This window comes from Morchella sextelata (genome assembly GCF_020137385.1).
Source record: "Morchella sextelata strain SCLS chromosome Unknown scls_24, whole genome shotgun sequence".
NCBI lineage: Eukaryota > Fungi > Ascomycota > Pezizomycetes > Pezizales > Morchellaceae > Morchella > Morchella sextelata.
The window spans coordinates 787,980-804,840 of NW_025408639.1; the positions used below are offsets into that span (position 1 = coordinate 787,980).

At 46.8% G+C, this 16,861-nt stretch overlaps 4 protein-coding genes across 4 annotated transcripts; 2 read left to right on the forward strand and 2 right to left on the reverse strand.

The window, feature by feature from the left end:
• Positions 1–177: 177 nt before the first annotated feature.
• Positions 178–2,208, forward strand: H6S33_007758 (uncharacterized protein; the record flags this gene model as incomplete). Its single annotated transcript, XM_044839106.1, has 1 exon — positions 178–2,208. The coding sequence occupies one exon, from the start codon at positions 178–180 to the stop codon at positions 2,206–2,208; it is 2,031 nt and encodes a 676-aa protein (XP_044688631.1).
• Positions 2,209–3,273: 1,065 nt separating this feature from the next.
• Positions 3,274–6,831, forward strand: H6S33_007759 (uncharacterized protein; the record flags this gene model as incomplete). Its single annotated transcript, XM_044839107.1, has 1 exon — positions 3,274–6,831. One exon carries the CDS (start codon positions 3,274–3,276, stop codon positions 6,829–6,831), a length of 3,558 nt encoding a protein of 1,185 aa, XP_044688632.1.
• Positions 6,832–11,453: 4,622 nt separating this feature from the next.
• Positions 11,454–11,696, reverse strand: H6S33_007760 (uncharacterized protein; the record flags this gene model as incomplete). The annotated part of the gene is made up of 1 exon (XM_044839108.1): positions 11,454–11,696. The coding sequence occupies one exon, from the start codon at positions 11,694–11,696 to the stop codon at positions 11,454–11,456; it is 243 nt and encodes an 80-aa protein (XP_044688633.1).
• A 2,874-nt stretch (positions 11,697–14,570) lies between these two features.
• On the reverse strand, positions 14,571–15,816 carry H6S33_007761 (uncharacterized protein; the record flags this gene model as incomplete). The annotated part of the gene is made up of 7 exons (XM_044839109.1): positions 14,571–14,605; positions 14,667–14,819; positions 14,878–14,937; positions 14,995–15,120; positions 15,260–15,275; positions 15,371–15,427; positions 15,508–15,816. The coding sequence occupies 7 exons, from the start codon at positions 15,814–15,816 to the stop codon at positions 14,571–14,573; spliced, it is 756 nt and encodes a 251-aa protein (XP_044688634.1).
• Between the last annotated feature and the right edge of the window lie 1,045 nt (positions 15,817–16,861).

The following is a 16,861-nucleotide window of genomic DNA, read 5'->3' on the forward strand; positions in this document are numbered from 1 at the left end:
GAAGAGACCTTGGAGACTTCTACCTTTGTAGCTGTTAGCCGAACTCTGAGCTCTGCGTAGTGTACTCTTGTGATCTGGTACGCATCCCTCACAGTATATTGTTACTCACAAGTTCACTTGGAGTAACGAAGTCACCTCAAAAAAAAAAAAGAACTATCATCATTATCCCCTATTACAATGACTACCCGAAGGGATAATTATTTCATAGATACCTCGGCCGTAACCGAGGAGGCCGGGGGGGAAGATTCTATGGTAATATCGAGGGCTGCTAGCCCAGATCCCCTACTTACGGGAGGACCCTCCACACAAACTAGGCAATCGAGTAAACGCTCTGCTCAAGCCCAGTTCGTGAGAAATATGCAGGAGTTTTTGGATACCCATGAGGCACAAATGAGGTATCTTGGTGCAGCTGGACAGGCCGTTTGGCAGCAGCTACAAAACCTCCAGGAGCAAGTCCAAGGGAGTGGACAAATCCTGGATAAGAAAGCACGGCAGGAAGCCATTGCCCAAAAACAACATCTCGAGTCGCTCTTTGAGCTCGTCACTCATGTCCAACAAATGCAAGAAACCGCACGAGCCGCCGACCACGAGGTTCTGGACCGCAACCATCGGATTACCCAGAACCAACTGTTGGAAGCGGAGCGACAACTGAGGATGGTACGAGAAGAGCGGGAGCAGGAGAAAGGGGAACAACGGGCTATGTTTGCGCAATTCAAGCAGTCCGATGAGATAAGAAACCAACGAATAGCCGAGATGGAGGAACTACTGCGACAACACCTGTCAGTAGCACCTTCCGTGGCTAGTGCTCCCTTAGACCCTAATGCGCCCCGAACGGTTCCTGTTGATAATGGCAAGAAACCTGAAAATGCGGGCCCAATAGGAGGAAATGCTGGTCCCGTAGGAGGAAATGGAGGCAGGCGACCGGAGGATGCCGGCCCAGTGCATGGCAATAGTGGCAGAGGACCGGTGGAAGCTGCTCCAGTTGGTGGGAATGGTGGAAATCAACCTCCCCAGAACCCACCAAGAGGAAACGTTGGGGGAGACCCAGAACCTTCCGACGACGATGACGACGATAATAGTGAATGGTCGCATGGTCGGAAGAATTGGAGAAGGAACCGAGGCGGGAACCGGAATTCGGCGCCGCCTGAAGACGACGATATGGTAGATTCGCTCGCCAAAATACCCTTTGAGTTCGATAATGCCAGGAAGCATAACCTGCGGCATTGGCTCATGGAGTGCGAGATCTACTTCGAGCAGAAGCCCAAGAAGTTCCGAACGGACAGGAACAAAGTACTGTTCGCTGGAACATATACGTGTGGGTTGGCGAAGGAATGGTTTATGGAGTATATCGAGACAAAGATGCTAGGACCGGCAGCCGCGGACTATGCTACTTGGACTCGGTTCCGTCAGGAGATTAGGAAGCGTTTCTTAAGCACTCAGGAGGCTATGGAGAACGCGATGAAAATGCAGCAGTTTAAGTACTCTGCTAACATCGGGGACTACCTGACGAGAATGGAGATCATGAACCAGCATGCTCAAATGAAAGGAGCATCCTATCGTGCCGCCTTGCTCCAAGGGCTACCAAATGAAATCCGGGAGCGCCACTCGCGCTTCGATCCAACCGATGACGACTCCGAATACATCCAACAGTTGGAACGAGCCGGCAAGGCTCACGAGGCTTATCAGGAGCAGATGAAAATGTTGGGGAAAGCGGAGTCGAGAGGAAAGGAGTCGAATCATGGTGGGAACTCGCGGCAGAAGGAGAAGGGGTTTAAGATCAAGGGAAGGGCTCAGACAGAGGAGAAAGAAAAAGGGCAAGATAAGAAGAGCACCAGCAAGAACAAGTCGGGGAATAAGCCAATATACCACGACTACGACGAAGCCACCAAGGGAGTTCCACAGCCGGTCCGAGAACAGCGAAAGACCGATGGAGCCTGTGTGCGATGTGGCCGAAAGGGTCATCTTTGGAAGTGGTGTCGTTCGGATGCTAACAGCAGTGCATCTATCTCCTCTTTCTCCCGAAAGCGTACCCGCGATGACGATGGCGACCACGATATGGAACCACCGGAACCCCAACCTCAGAGAAAGCGAATGAGGCACCGTGCTAAGAAGCCGGCTGCAACGGCTGCTGCGGAGTATACCAGTGGGCAAGCGTTTGTGCGAGAACGCGGATCGGAATCTGAGATGGATTTCGACGAGGATTTTTGAAAGGGGACTCTGATGAGTCAGGTCAGGAGTTGTTACGGGCATGCCAAGCATTTACGGGAGTGAGAGAAAAGGCTAGTAGATACCCCAATACCCTCTGTACGCTAATATCAACTCTTGACCACACTCGCGGAGTGTGGTGCGACCAAATTACGACCAAAAAACCCAGAGTCATAAAAAACACGTTTTCGACCCCAATAATAACCCCCGGAGCGTCAAACCGCCGGAGGGGAGTGTTTTGGTACCGGTGGATATATGAGGGACAGCTGGAATCGATCGGATCGAAGATCGGACCGCTCGGAGCGAATCGGCGCAAGCTGCCAGCCGACCGAGTACCTATCGGCGGTACCTGTGGGCATGAGAGGACTCTGCTATGTGGGAAAGCGATGTGGGAAGAGGCCTGAGTAGGTAGCCTTGCCGTCCGAGACCTCCGAATAGCCGACGCTGACGATTATCCACCAGACGGCCGATGGAGAAGAAACATCGACAGGGAAACGTGCATTAGAGTGGATAAATAGGTTAAGGGGTTTTAGTGGATTTAGGAGTTTGGGTTACGGACTTAGGAGTTAAATGTTCTTGGTTGTTTTTCAGGGTCTCGGGCATGCCCCGAGTGTATTCTGTTTTATTAGTAGACTGGGTCCTCGAGACATAAGCGAGGGATATAAATACTGTGTCATTCACTGACTAGCCAAACCATCATCGGCGAAATCAGAGTCTTAACAATATAAATCGTTGATACGCGAGTTACAACTTTATTTGACTATACTTTCGGAATTACTTTACTCTATCGTGACTTCGAACTCTACCTGAACTATTACGTCGAAGACGGTCGAATCCTATAAGCTAACTCTAGTGAATCTTTGTTGATAACGTAGCTCGCGGGGCCCGTATCGGATCAAGGAGAATCATACTCGACGTTGACTGAAGAGACCTTGGAGACTTCTACCTTTGTAGCTGTTAGCCGAACTCTGAGCTCTGCGTAGTGTACTCTTGTGGTCTGGTACGCATCCCTCACAGGAGTATCCCCAGATTGCTATGTTATCACTGACGGAAAACAATAAAAAAAATATGAAAAGAAAAAGGCAGGAAGGGAGAGCGTCCCAACCGGAGAAAAAACAGAAAATTTTGGAGGAACCTATTCATGGTCCTCGACCTATCGTTAATCAGTTCCTTTGTTTTGCGGAAAAATGTTTACCTTGTAAGGTGTTGTTGGATACTGGTGCAACTGGTCCTGTTTTGTCTGCCGTTTTTGTTGATAGTTTTGAGGTCCCGAAGGTGAAACGAGACGTCCCGGCCCGAGTATTTGGATTTACGGGAGAAGTTATGAAGGGCACGGGACACGCCTTTACACAACCATTAATTATAATGTCAAGGGGGCATCAAACACAGTTGTCATTCGAAATCGCCCCTCTCCCACTTGGCATCGATGCGATACTACCGAACTGGTGGTTGAAAGAACACAAACCAGTTATAGGGGCAAATGGGGAAGTTTCCTATGATGGTGAGAACTGCAAGAGTCGATGCTTCACTGACAAGGAACCCCAAATAGAAATGGACGAGGGTGTATTGGACGATCCGGAGGCCCAATTCATCGGTAGCATTTGTCTTTTGGAAGATGAATCGGTCAACCTCCGCGAAACTCTTCCCTCTTGGCTCCATGGGTTCCTTAAAGTCTTCCTACCATCGGAAGCAGACAAATTACCACCGCATCGATCTTACGACCATGCGATAGATCTCGAACCAGGAAAGCAGCCACCATGGGGACCCGTTTACTCCCTATCCGAAGTCGAGCTGAAGGTGCTTCGGGAGTATCTGGAGAAAATGTTGCGATTGGGAAAGATTAGGCCGAGCAAATCCCCGGCAGGAGCCCCAATCCTATTTGTGAAGAAGAAGGACGGTAGTCTCCGACTTTGCGTTGACTACCGTGGACTTAACCGTGTGTCCATTAAGAACAGGTATCCCTTACCGCTTATGGACGAACTACGAGATCGAGTAGCAGGCGCGGTTATCTTCTCAAAGATTGACCTGAAGGAAGGTTATAACCTCATCAGGATCAAAGACGGCGACGAGTGGAAGACAGCCTTCCGTACGCGGTATGGGCATTTTGAGTACCTCGTCATGCCTTTTGGGCTGGCAAATGCGCCGGCGACCTTCCAGAATATGATGAATGATGCGCTGAGGGAATTCTTGGATCAAGGTGTAGTAGTATACCTTGATGATATCCTGATATATAGCAAATCTCGAGAGGAGCACAGAGACCTGGTCGGCAAAGTACTTAGTAGGTTACAAGAATACAACCTAGTCGCCAACCCGAAGAAATCGTTCTTCGAGCTCACCGAAATCGAGTTCCTCGGATACATCCTTGCCCCAGCAGGCGTCACCATGGCACTGGATAAGGTTATGTCTGTTACGAATTGGCAAGCCCCGCGCAGTGTTAAAGAAGTACAGATCTTCATGGGCTTTGCCAATTTCTACAGAAGGTTTATCCACAATTTCTCCGGGGTCTGTAAACCCATTACCGATTGTCTCAGGGGTGATGCTAAGAACTTTGTCTGGTCTGTGACGGCCCAAGCAGCCTTCGAAAAACTCAAAACCCTATTTACGTCTGCGCCGATCTTGGTACATTTCTCTCCAGATCGCCAGACTATCGTGGAAACGGACGCAAGTGATTTTGCTATCGCCGCAATTCTATCCCAGGTTATTGACGGAAAGACTCACCCTGTTGCCTTTTATTCTCGAAAGCTTAACCCAGCGGAACTCAACTACGACGTCTGGGATAAGGAGATGCTAGGAATTGTGTCAGCCTTCAAGCAATGGCGTCACTACCTCGAAGGACCTAGCCGAACGGTCCTCGTCTATACGGATCACAAGAACTTAGAGTACTTCTCTACAACCAAGGTTCTTAACCGACGACAGGCAAGGTGGGCTGAGTCTTTGGCGGAATTTGATTTCAAAATTATTTACCGCCCGGGAACCAAAAATGGGAAGGCAGATGCACTATCGCGACGGCCGGAGTACCGTCCTGAAGGGGGAGGCACGCTTGGGAAACAGCCGATAGACAGGTTCTTTAAGCCCGGACAGTTGGCGGAGGAAGAGTTTGTGGTATCAGCGGTGTCGCTTGCCTCCAAGGGGGTGATTGACTGGTCTAAGAACTTTCTGGATCATGTCAGGCAGGCGGCATCGGGAGACCCGACATGGGTAGGATTGAAAGAGAGAATTGAGCAGGGAGAGAAGCTGGGGGAAATGAAGGATATCGCTGAGAAAGACGGGCTACTCTTCTATAAAAACCGACTCTACATTCCGGCAGATGACCGTATTAAGATCCGAATCGCGCAGGCAGAACACGACTCGAAGGTGGCAGGACACTTTGGACAAGACAAAACTTGGGAACTCATCACGCGAAACTTCTATTGGCCAAAAATGAACGAGTGGATTGATGATTACGTTCGGTCATGTGACGAGTGCCAGCGCAACAAACCCAGCCGCCACAAGAAATACGGTGCGCTTCTACCACTGTCCACGCCACATTCTGTCTGGCAATCGATATCAATGGACTTCGTCGTGCAGTTACCGGAATCAAAGGGTTATAATCAAATTTGGGTAGTAGTCGATAGGTTCTCGAAGATGTCGCATTTCATTCCCCTAGTAGCAGAAACGACCGCGCAGGATTTAGCGAAGATATTCCTCGGTCAAATCTGGCGACTCCATGGGCTGCCTCTTGATATAGTTTCCGACAGGGACGCCAAGTTTACTTCAAGCTTTTGGGCATCCCTTATGGAATTATTGGACGTGAGGATAAGAATGAGTACGGCTTTCCACCCTCAGACCGATGGGCAAACAGAGCGAGTCAACCAAACCCTCGAGCATTATCTACGAGCATTCTGCAACTACGAGCAAGATGATTGGGCAGAGCTACTCCCATTGGCGGAGTATGCTTACAACAACTCGGTTACCACCGCCACGGGTCAATCTCCGTTCTATACCAATTACGGTTACAACCCAAGAACCAACTGGCCGACAGAAGCCGAAGTGGTCAACCCAACCAGTGACCTGTACGCTCACTTCATTCGAGGAGTTCATGATTCTGCTCTCGCTCGCTTAACAGACACCAGGGAGAAGATGGGGAAATACTATGATCGGAAAAGGGACGAACCGCCTAACTTCAAGGTGGGAGATATGGTTATGCTCAACGCGACCAACATCAAGACACGACGTTCTACCAAGAAACTCGATCATAAGAAACTCGGCCCATTTAAAATTGTCCGACTAGCCGGTAAACGAGCCTGCGAATTGGAACTGCCACCGCAAGTCAAAATCCATAACGTTTTCCATATTGAACTCTTGGAACGTTACCGACAGAGCAGTATCCCAGGCCGTGAACAACGTCCCCCAACTCCCGAAGATGTCGATAAGGAAGGAGAGGTCCTGTACGAAGTGGAAAGTATTGTGGGAAGCCGGAAAAGTAGAAGAGGATTAGTGGAATACCTGGTGAAATGGCGGGGCTATTCGATGAGCGACTGCACGTACCAAGTCATGGACGCTATGAATGAGGAGGTACTTGACCTAGTCCGCGATTTTCATCGAAGGAACCCCAAGGCCGTGAAGGACCAACGCCTGAGACTATAGAGGTACCCTACGGGGCTAAGTCCTTCCCCTCCACAGACACCGCGGGTGATATGTGGAGCAGGTTTACTGGAACCATAGTCTGTCAGAAGATGTCCCGAGACGTGACACCCTGGAAGGGGGGTAAGCTGTTACGGGCATGCCAAGCATTTACGAGAAAAGGCTAGTAGATACCCCATTACCCTCTGCACGCTAACGTCAACTCTGGACCGCACCCGCGGGGTGTGGTGCGACCAAAATACGACCAAAACACGGAGTCATAAAAAACACGTTTTCGACCCTAATAATAACCCCTGGAGCGTCAAACCGCCGGAGGGGAGTGCTTTGGTACCGGTGGATATATGAGAGACAGCTGGAAGCAATCGGATCGAAGATCGGATCACTCGGAGCGAATCGGCGCAAGCCACCAGCCGACCGAGTACCTATCGGCGGTACCTATGGGCATGAGAGGACTCTGCTATGTGGGAAAGCGATGTGGGAAGAGGCCTGAGTAGGTAGCCTTGCCGTCCGAGACCTACGAGTAGCCGACGCTGACGATTATCCACCAGACGGCCGATGGAGAAAAAACATCGACAGGGAAACGTGCATTAGAGTGGGTAAATAGGTTGAGGGGTTTTAGCGGGTTTAGGAGTTTGGGTTATGGACTTAGGAGTTAAATGTTCTTGGTTGTTTTTCAGGGTCTCGGGCAGGCCCCGAGTGTATTCTGTATTATTAGTAGACTGGGTCCTCGAGACATAAGCGAGGGATATAAATACTGTGTCATTCACTGACTAGCCAGACCATCATCGGCGAAATCAGAGTCTTAACAATATAAATCGTTGATACGCGAGTTACAACTTTATTTGACTATACTTTTGGAAATACTTTACTCTATCGTGACTTCGAACTCTACCTGAACTATTACGTCGAAGACGGTCGAAGCATCATACGCTAACTCTAGTGAATCTTTGTTGATAACGTAGCTCGCGGGGCCCGTATCGGATCAAGGAGATTTATACTCGACGTTGACTGAAGAGACCTTGGAGACTTCTACCTTTGTAGCTGTTAGCCGAACTCTGAGCTCTGCGTAGTGTACTCTTGTGATCTGGTACGCATCCCTCACACTGACCTCCTGCAAAAAGACAAGAAATGGTATTGGACGGCAGCACATGAGCAGGCCTTTGAAGAACTCAAGAGGCTGTTCACAAGCGCGCCAATTCTTCTTCATTTTGACCCTAGTAGGAGAACAGTGGTCGAGACAGATGCCAGTGATTTTGCCAAGGGAGCGGTGCTCTCTCAGTATGGGGATGATGGAAAGCTACATCCGGTGGCATTCTACTCTAAGAAGTTCTCCCCTGCTGAGATCAACTATGACATTCATGATAAGGAAATGGGAGCTATTGTAGCCTCTTTCCGGGAATGGGAACACATGCTCAAATCTTGCGAGCAGGAAATCACGGTTTTTACAGACCACAAGAACTTGGAGTATTTTAATTCTACCAAGGTTCTCACTAGGCGGCAAGCTAGATGGTCTGAAGACCTCGCAGGCTACAATTTTAAAGTTGTCTACAGACCGGGAGAAAAGAATGGCAAGACTGATGTGCTATCTAGGCGCTGGGATCACCGCCTTGGAGAGGGAGGTGAAACTCTGCAGCCGGAGCCACAGATCTTTTTTAGGCCAGGTCAATTGGTTTTGGATCCTGCAAAGCTAGCGGCTGTCAGGGTGAATCAATTGCAGAATACATTCTTAGAGCGCCTATATGTGGCTGCTAAAGAGGATAGTTTCTGGCAGGAACTGCACCGCTCCCTGGTTGAAAGGAAACCAAATTTGGACCAGAACTTGTCGGTCAAGAACGGTCTCATCTTCTACAAGAATAGATGGTATATACCCAAAGACAAGAAGCTACAGATGGAAATACTGTCCGATACCCATGACTCTAAAGTGGCTGGTCATTTTGGCCAATTTAAGACACTAGAGCGGGTGAAAAATAACTTCTTTTGGCCCAACATGGATAAGGATGTTGAGGAATATGTCCGGAGCTGCGACAGCTGCCAGAGGAATAAGACCTCAAGACACAAGAAGTTTGGTATGCTCCAACCGTTGGAGATACCCTATCGGCCATGGACTTCCATCTCTATGGACTTCATTGTGGGATTACCGGAATCTAGTGGGTTTACAAAGATCTGGGTAATAGTGGACCGTTTTTCGAAGATGGCACACTACATCCCTCTTCCTACCCTCAATAAAACGGAAGATTTGGCTAAGTTGTTCTTGAAGGAAGTTTGGAGACTCCATGGTTTACCTGATGACATAGTCTCGGACAGAGATAGCAGGTTCATCTCTCACTTTTGGCAATCTCTCATGAGCCTCCTCAATGTGAAGCTGAAGATGTCCAATTCTTTCCACCCCCAAACGGACGGTCAAACAGAAAGAGTTAACCAGACCCTGGAACATTACTTGCGGAGTTATTGTTCGTATCAACAGGATGACTGGGCAGAACTCTTGCCTTTGGCAGAGTATGCTTATAACTCGGCGGTTTCTGAGTCTACCAAAGTATCGGCTTTTTATGCCAACTATGGTTATGAACCCAGGACCAACTGGCCGGCCCCAAAGGAAGGAGTAGAATGGAACAACCCAGCGAGCGAGGTCATGATATCTCAATGGGAATCTATCTGGCAGGCTATGAATGCCAGCCTGGGTAAAGCTAGATTAAGGATGGCCCGGTGGTATGATGCTCATGCCCTGGCACCGCCTGAAATCAAGCCCGGAGATGAAGTTATGTTGGACCGGCGCAATGTGCAAACAAAGCGGCCTTTGGGAAAATTGGATCAGAAGAAGATGGGACCTTTTAAGGTCTTAGAAGCTATTGGTACCCGTGCCTACAAGCTCTCTCTTCCCCCTCAAATGGGAATCCACCCGGTCTTCCATGTCTCTCTCCTAGAACCCTATAGAGCACCGATAGATCCTGAGAGGAGAGTTCCACTACCGGAACCCGAAGAGATTGAAGGAGAACAGAACTGGGTTGTCCGAGAGGTAGCTGATAGCCGGGTCAATAAGAAGAGGAGACGAGTGGAATACCTAGTGCTGTGGGAAGGTTATGAGAACGAGGATGCTACATGGGAACCTTGGGAGCATCTTAAGAAGAATGCTGAAGAAGCCCTTCAAGACTTCCATATGAGGTATCCTAAGAAACCCAAGGACAAGCGGATCGTTGGGGTGTAGAATTTTTCCTTTGTGTTTTCATTCCTTGCATATCATGGAGTTTCTTGTCATATAGAATGGATGGTAATAGAATGGTTATAGATCTCGGAGACTAAGATCCTGGAAGAGGGGAGTGGTGTAACGGAGCAATTTCAACTGTCTGGTGTATGAGTACACACAGGGCCCGGTTACATGCTGAGAGTTATTGTTAGAAGCCAGTAGCACGGTGATATGCAAGTACCGGCAGTGTGGTTAGCTACCAGCTGTTAGAGTAACTACATTCCGGGCGCTAGGAAGGGGATCTATTCACGGGAGCAATGACTGACGAGTCTATGCCTCGCCAGTGACTAGAAGACCGGCCAGAGTGAAGCTCTGATTGCCCGGTGATCCTCTGTATCCTCTGAGCATTGTATGTCCGCCAAAGAGGCAGGGGCTATGCTAGGGAAGTCTACAATAAGCGAAAGCTCTACAGCAATCATTAAGCTTACACCTGAGCGGCAGCTCATTCATGCAGGCTCCGGTTGTGTGGCAACCAAGGCTGCAGGTGTTACAAAGGCTTTGACTAAGGGTGGTTGCCTTGGGTATCGGAAAACACCTGCTGACGCTTAGAGAAAAAGCGGGGTAGCGGTGGTATTGTTTCCGGTACTGAGGGAAGGCCCACCGGAACTTAGTAAAGGAGTTAGGAGCAGAGAACAGAGGCCTTTGGAGTATAAGTACTCAGGTTCATTCTCGCCCTTCAGTCCGATTCTCTCCAGTCTTGATCAGGAAGAAAAACCAAGTTCTTATCGGTAGCAGAGCCCTTAAAGATTATTGAGTTCTAGCGATAGTATCTTTGAATAATCTGCAACCTGATTGTCTATCTTGCACGGCCGTCTCTATTCTATCCGATTCTATTTCTCTTAGAAAGGACCCCCGTTACAAATCCATAGTTGCCGTTATAGTTTTTTTCTTTGTATACCATACCCTGGTTTGGGTGCAAGCCTTATGAATTATAAACAAATAAATTAACAAATATATCCCCTGTCACAACTAGTCTGCTTCTAAGAGAATTGAACATCATCATGTCTCTGCTTCGTTTCTAAACCTGGAGAGACGAATCAAAACACAGGAGCAGCCGACAACTTGAGCTCATATTTTCATTTCTTATACACATCACAATATTTATACTAAACTCATTTTGGCCATTTTGTAGTCCTGGTCCTGGTCCTGGATACTACAGAAGGTGGTAAAATTATTGCGAAAATATGGGTAAGCGAGTGCGCTAAAAAAAGCCCAACGAGTATCAAATTCTGAGTGGCGAGTGGTGAATTTTCTACAGTACAGTATCTAACAAGAGTTCTAGCAACGAACACCCAGTTATTCCAACGAACGCCTGCACCAACGATCACTCGGCCTTGTTCTAGCGACGAACACCTGTTCCAGACGATAAACACCTACCTTCAAGTTACCACCTGGTATGACCCCTATTGGCAGCAATGACTGCCTCTATCCGCTCTGGCATATTGTTGATACATCTGATGATGTCCTCCTCAGTAATAAGATCCCATTCGTCAAGTATTGCCTCTCTAATCTCTGCTCTTCCTCTAGGTCTCGGTCTTCTATCATGCAGGCGCATTTTGAGAATACTCCAGATATTCTCAATTGGATTGAGATTAGGAGATGAGGCAGGCCAATTAAGAGACAGCATTCCAAATTGATTTCAGATATTCTGTATATAATTAGTAAATGATCATTAGCAATCCGTTGAAATGTCCAACCTGCATGCCGAAGAGCTTGGATATAACATCTCTTTCTGTAGCTGACATCCTCTGTACGAATAAATACCATAGCGATCAGCTGAGGGAATCAATACAGGCAAGAAGACATAGGTGAACTGATTGCTTTTTAAACCTCTATTATTATTCTATATACTATAACACGACAAAAAAAATTTTCACTCCATAAACCATTGAGGTCCTCTACCCACCAATCACAGCACTCGCCACCTTCCGGCCCCACAGCACTCGTTAAACCCCTGTTTTCGCAATAATTTTACCATCCTCTGTACATACTTAGTCTCGTACTCCGTCCCCTGTTTGGACGGGCTGGCTTGGCAGAGGCATACGGTTGTTGACTGCAGGCGGACTACTGGTGGCCGAAATCTCATTGAGGTACTAGGGTGTTGAGGGTAAGTGATCAGAATCTGATAAGTGAATGCTGCGGTGAATACGTGTATTTGTCTTATCACAGAATCTGATAAGTGAATGCTGCGGTGAATACGTGTATTTGTCTTATCAGATTCTGATCACTTTTCGCTACACCCGGTACATGTAGTGATATTCCTGCGCAGTTAACATACCCAGCGTTTATCTTATGTTCGCTAACCTCGCTCGATTTGGTGTTCTACACTGCTTATGAGAGTTATGGCTTCGCATAATATCAAGGTCGTGAAGAATGCATCCTTCTTTGCCGACCTCTTGCTGATGATGAGCTTTCTAGCTCGATGGCACTGCTACTTACTACTCATACCATATCTTAGAGTAAGCGCGACGCAGGGTCTACGTGATCATTATTTCAACCGACCGAATCGATCTTGACCTGCTGTGTGTGATAAGACTTTTGCGAATATTGAAGTCCAGTAATAGATAAGGCTTATGAGATCCTGGGGTTAATATGCGCCGGAACAAGCACAATACCTGGGCTGCCACGCAGACGGATAGATAGATAATCTCTCTTAACTCATAAGAAACGTGAAAGGCTTTTCCATCCCACCGCTTCTTTTGCCAACGGCCGAATCGGCCTGATCAGGGAGAATCGGTCATTTCGTTCATCGCCGCAATACATTTTGTGGTAAGGCTTGCCAAATAAGTGACAAGTTCACCAGGCACCGATCAATGTGGATATGAAACCAGTCAAATGCACGGTTTCTACTGGATTTATGACCCTACCTCCCCCTCATGGTGCTCTACCTGTATAGATATGTTCATTCTCCTCTGCGGCACCTGGGTGTTTTTACATTATTTGTTAGGTGCTTGCATTGATTGACATGCTAGCACATCAGACCGCTCGGTGATCAAGATCGCGGATCGAAGACACAGTGACAGATGAAACAGAAGGGGGGTTTGGTCATGTCGTCGCTGGTGATCTGATAATTATAAGACTCTTCCTACTATCATCCGTGGCTACTTATTTCAGTTTTTGCCCTGCAAGATTTCGAATTTGTTTTTGATCATTAAAAACTGAGCGTACAACAGCCTCTCTAAATCTACCTCTGGTTTTACTTCCATTGTAAACTTCCAACATACCTAAGTTCTCACCAAAGCGACCGAAATAATTCAACTTTCGTGTTTTGTGTTGCAACGTCGGAGAACTGTCTAAAACTTCTACGTTTCTCACTCTCATCCGAGTAAATTGCATCCACACGCTGAAACCAACGGTCCGATCAATCGACCTATCGGCTGAACAAAAATACTGGGAAAAAGCAAAGGGAAAAAAAATGCCTGCTTCTTGCTCGCGATCTCGGTCGGTACAACCGGTTCCTCGTCATCCTGCTGGAAACGCAACCCACCTCGCCCTCGAAAAAGTGATTCAGGATCATATACCAACGGTCACAAACATATTACGCTGCTTATTATCTTTGCTGACATCCTCGGATCAACCTCCTTCAAATACTCGTCGTTCGCTCCAATCATTTGAAAGTGATCTCCGGAGATTATGTGTTCAAGCTCAGGAGGGAGTTCAGAAGATGGATCTAGAGCTTCGCGTTATCGAGAATACCTGGGATTGCGTAGATAAGCAGCGGTGGGAAATATGTCGAGGTGATTACAAGGTAGTCATGGCCCTGGTGAAGGAGGTGTTTGAGGCAGGGAAGATGAGGATGGAGGAGATTGGAGTTATTGCAGCAGGTATAGGGATAAGAGGAAGAACAATGGCTGGATGGGGTTCTAGGTGAAATCGAGACAAATGGTACCCAAGAGATTCATCTGTATAATATAATTGTATTTTCTTTCTTTAATTTCTTTCTCAGAGACTCTGGTAGACGGACCTCCCATCTAGAGAACTGAAATGATTGCTACAACTTTTGATTATCAAGAACCGGTAATGCCTTTTGGCGCATGGATGGGTCATATATATCATCGGTTTTCATTTAGATTTTTTCTTCACATAGCTTAAGTTTATGCTCCATGGAGATCTTGCTTTATTATGAAAAGTGAGAGTGTAGGTACAACGGACGTTCTGGAAAAATCAATAATGCTAAAAGTGAAGTAAAATCAAGAGCCGATCAATAGACAAAAACAATATGTAACGGGCACAAAGAGAAAATCGAGGCAATAAGTTAAAAAGAAGTAAAAGGAATACTCCATGTTGGAAATAACCCTTCAAAACGGCGTTACGGAGGCACTGATCGGTACTCTAGGGCTCTTTCAAAGTGCATGTTGGGATAAAAGATATGAGAGAAAAATTAAAGACGATTCATTGTACGAGTATTCCAACTCTCAATTTCCTAAATTATTCCTGTGGTTTTAGCCTGGTTGTGCAGCCCAGATGATTACAACTGTTTCCTTCCGCGTGCATGTTCAGTTTATTTCTGCATCATAAGCTGTACAAATTCGTTGTCTGCAATGATTGTATTAGTATCAGTGGGCTGAGCTGGGAGGGAGGAATAGTTTGGACATACAATCGATTCTTCCATCACCGTCTTGATCTGCTTCCCTGATCATCTCATCGACCTCATCGTCGGTGAGCTTCTCCCCAATGGAAGTCATTACGTGTCTTAGTTCGGCGGCAGAAATGAATCCGTTGTTGTCACGGTCAAAGACTTTGAAGGCCTCTTTAAAGAAAGGAACAAGTCAGTTATATCTCTTAGGGTTGGACTGAGAAATTCATACCTCTAATTTCCTCTTCACTGTCTGTGTCCTTCATCTTACGAGCCATCATGGTCAAGAATTCTAGATTCATAATATTAGGACATGTGCCAGCTAGTTGTGGTCAGTGAGACAAATTACCAGGAAAATCGATAGTTCCATTGTTGTCGGCATCAACCTCATTGATCATGTCCTGGAGTTCAGACTCGGAAGGGTTCTGTCCTAAGCTTCTCATGACGGTTCCTAACTCCTTAGTGGTGATTTGGCCTGCCAAGTTGAACCCCCAATTAGCCCTGTTTCTCGGCGGGATATCGATCATCAGAAGCTTTATCGGAGCTATTCGCATCCGTCACAAGCACCGCATGCTTTGCAAAGGTAGACATGTGAGTATCTATAGATTACTAACCATCACCATCTTTGTCCTGCACATTAACAGTTAAGTTAGTAAATTCTCAAGAGTAAAAAGTACTACTGACGTGATACTTAGATTAGGGATAAAATCGGAGATGGAACTTACAAACAAGGAGAACGCTTCCTTGAACTCGGAGACCTGGTCTTCAGAAAGTGAATCGGCCTATTATGATACACCATTATCAGCTTTAATATTTCTTTACTAGAGCAAGTGATGTTGTGAACGAAAGGCGGGGCAGCTACAGCCATGCAGTGCCCAGGCCAAGGAAAGCTGAGGACATACCATATTGGATTATGCTCGTGGTGATGAAATTGTGGGGGTGAAAGATTCGTGAAGGCGTGGATGGTTGATGGAAGTCTCTTTGTGATGAAGAGGGTGCGGGAGGAGAAGAGGAGTTGAAGAAACAGGAGACAAACTAAGAGCTGGCTTGTGGAGGGGAAGAGGGGGAAGGAAGTGCCAAGAACTCTTTCAGGGCTGAAGCATGGTGCCCCGCGCTCCCCTTTCTGGAACCCATGCTGCTGACCTCCATTGGTGAGCATAGAGCTCAGCATACTAAATAGTCTTAGTTTAGTGAGGAACCAGCCCAACTATAGTTACACCAACTTCACATTAGCATGCCAAGACGCAAGGTGATTTTTAGGCAGACGCTTGCAGTATGCCAAGCAAGAGAGGTCCTAGAGCAGATAAACAGAAATACTCTATGTAGTGCTAAAGTGAAGCCTCAATACATGTAGCCACTTAATTTACTATTGAGGACTACACATGCATACCTACTTGCATCGAACACCAGTCTGCCATATTCCTGTGTTTTGTAGTTGACCAAAGATCTAGATACGCAACCTATAGATCCAGAATATGCTACTATCCACGTAAACATGCGACTTCATGTATCGTGGCTCCGCTGTATGTACATGTATAACCGCAAGTAAATGTAAATGCAGTATGTACATGTAGTAGTGGTAATCTTTCCGAAAACTACATGTACCTACATGTAGTATTGACTCCTGACGAAATTTGAGTGGGTGCAGGCTAGTAAACTCATGACTACATAAATATAGCTACTCGCACGGCTTTGCTGGTTTCTGCTGTATTGAAATTACAAGGCTATATTTGTAAATGAGTATATATCTACACAACGTGGATACATGTAGATCCATATGTTAGGCTTCTAGTTTTTGTAGTTGTAGAAAGCGGAATGGAACTGATATGACATTGAGACTAATAGATGCTGGCATGCCAGTACTCTAATACCGGTAAAGACTGTTCTAACTCAGTGGTATATTTAAACTACAAAGGTACGTTATACATGGAAACATATGATTTAACTATATGCGATTTCAGACCCAGGCATTAATAACCTCTCAACCACTACGACAAAAGTTATCTTGATCGGCTCTACATATTGGATGATTCTCCTACTCCTCCTCTCTGCTTTAACAGAACCGGGCTACTTCTAATCATACTACATGTATCTAGTTGTGTACGTATAAGTGTACATGTTTTAAATGCATCTTGATCACTAGGTCAAGATACGTTTAGCCGTTCTATAGCTTTACATTCCAATTGTACCCAATACATGTAGCTGTACATACCACT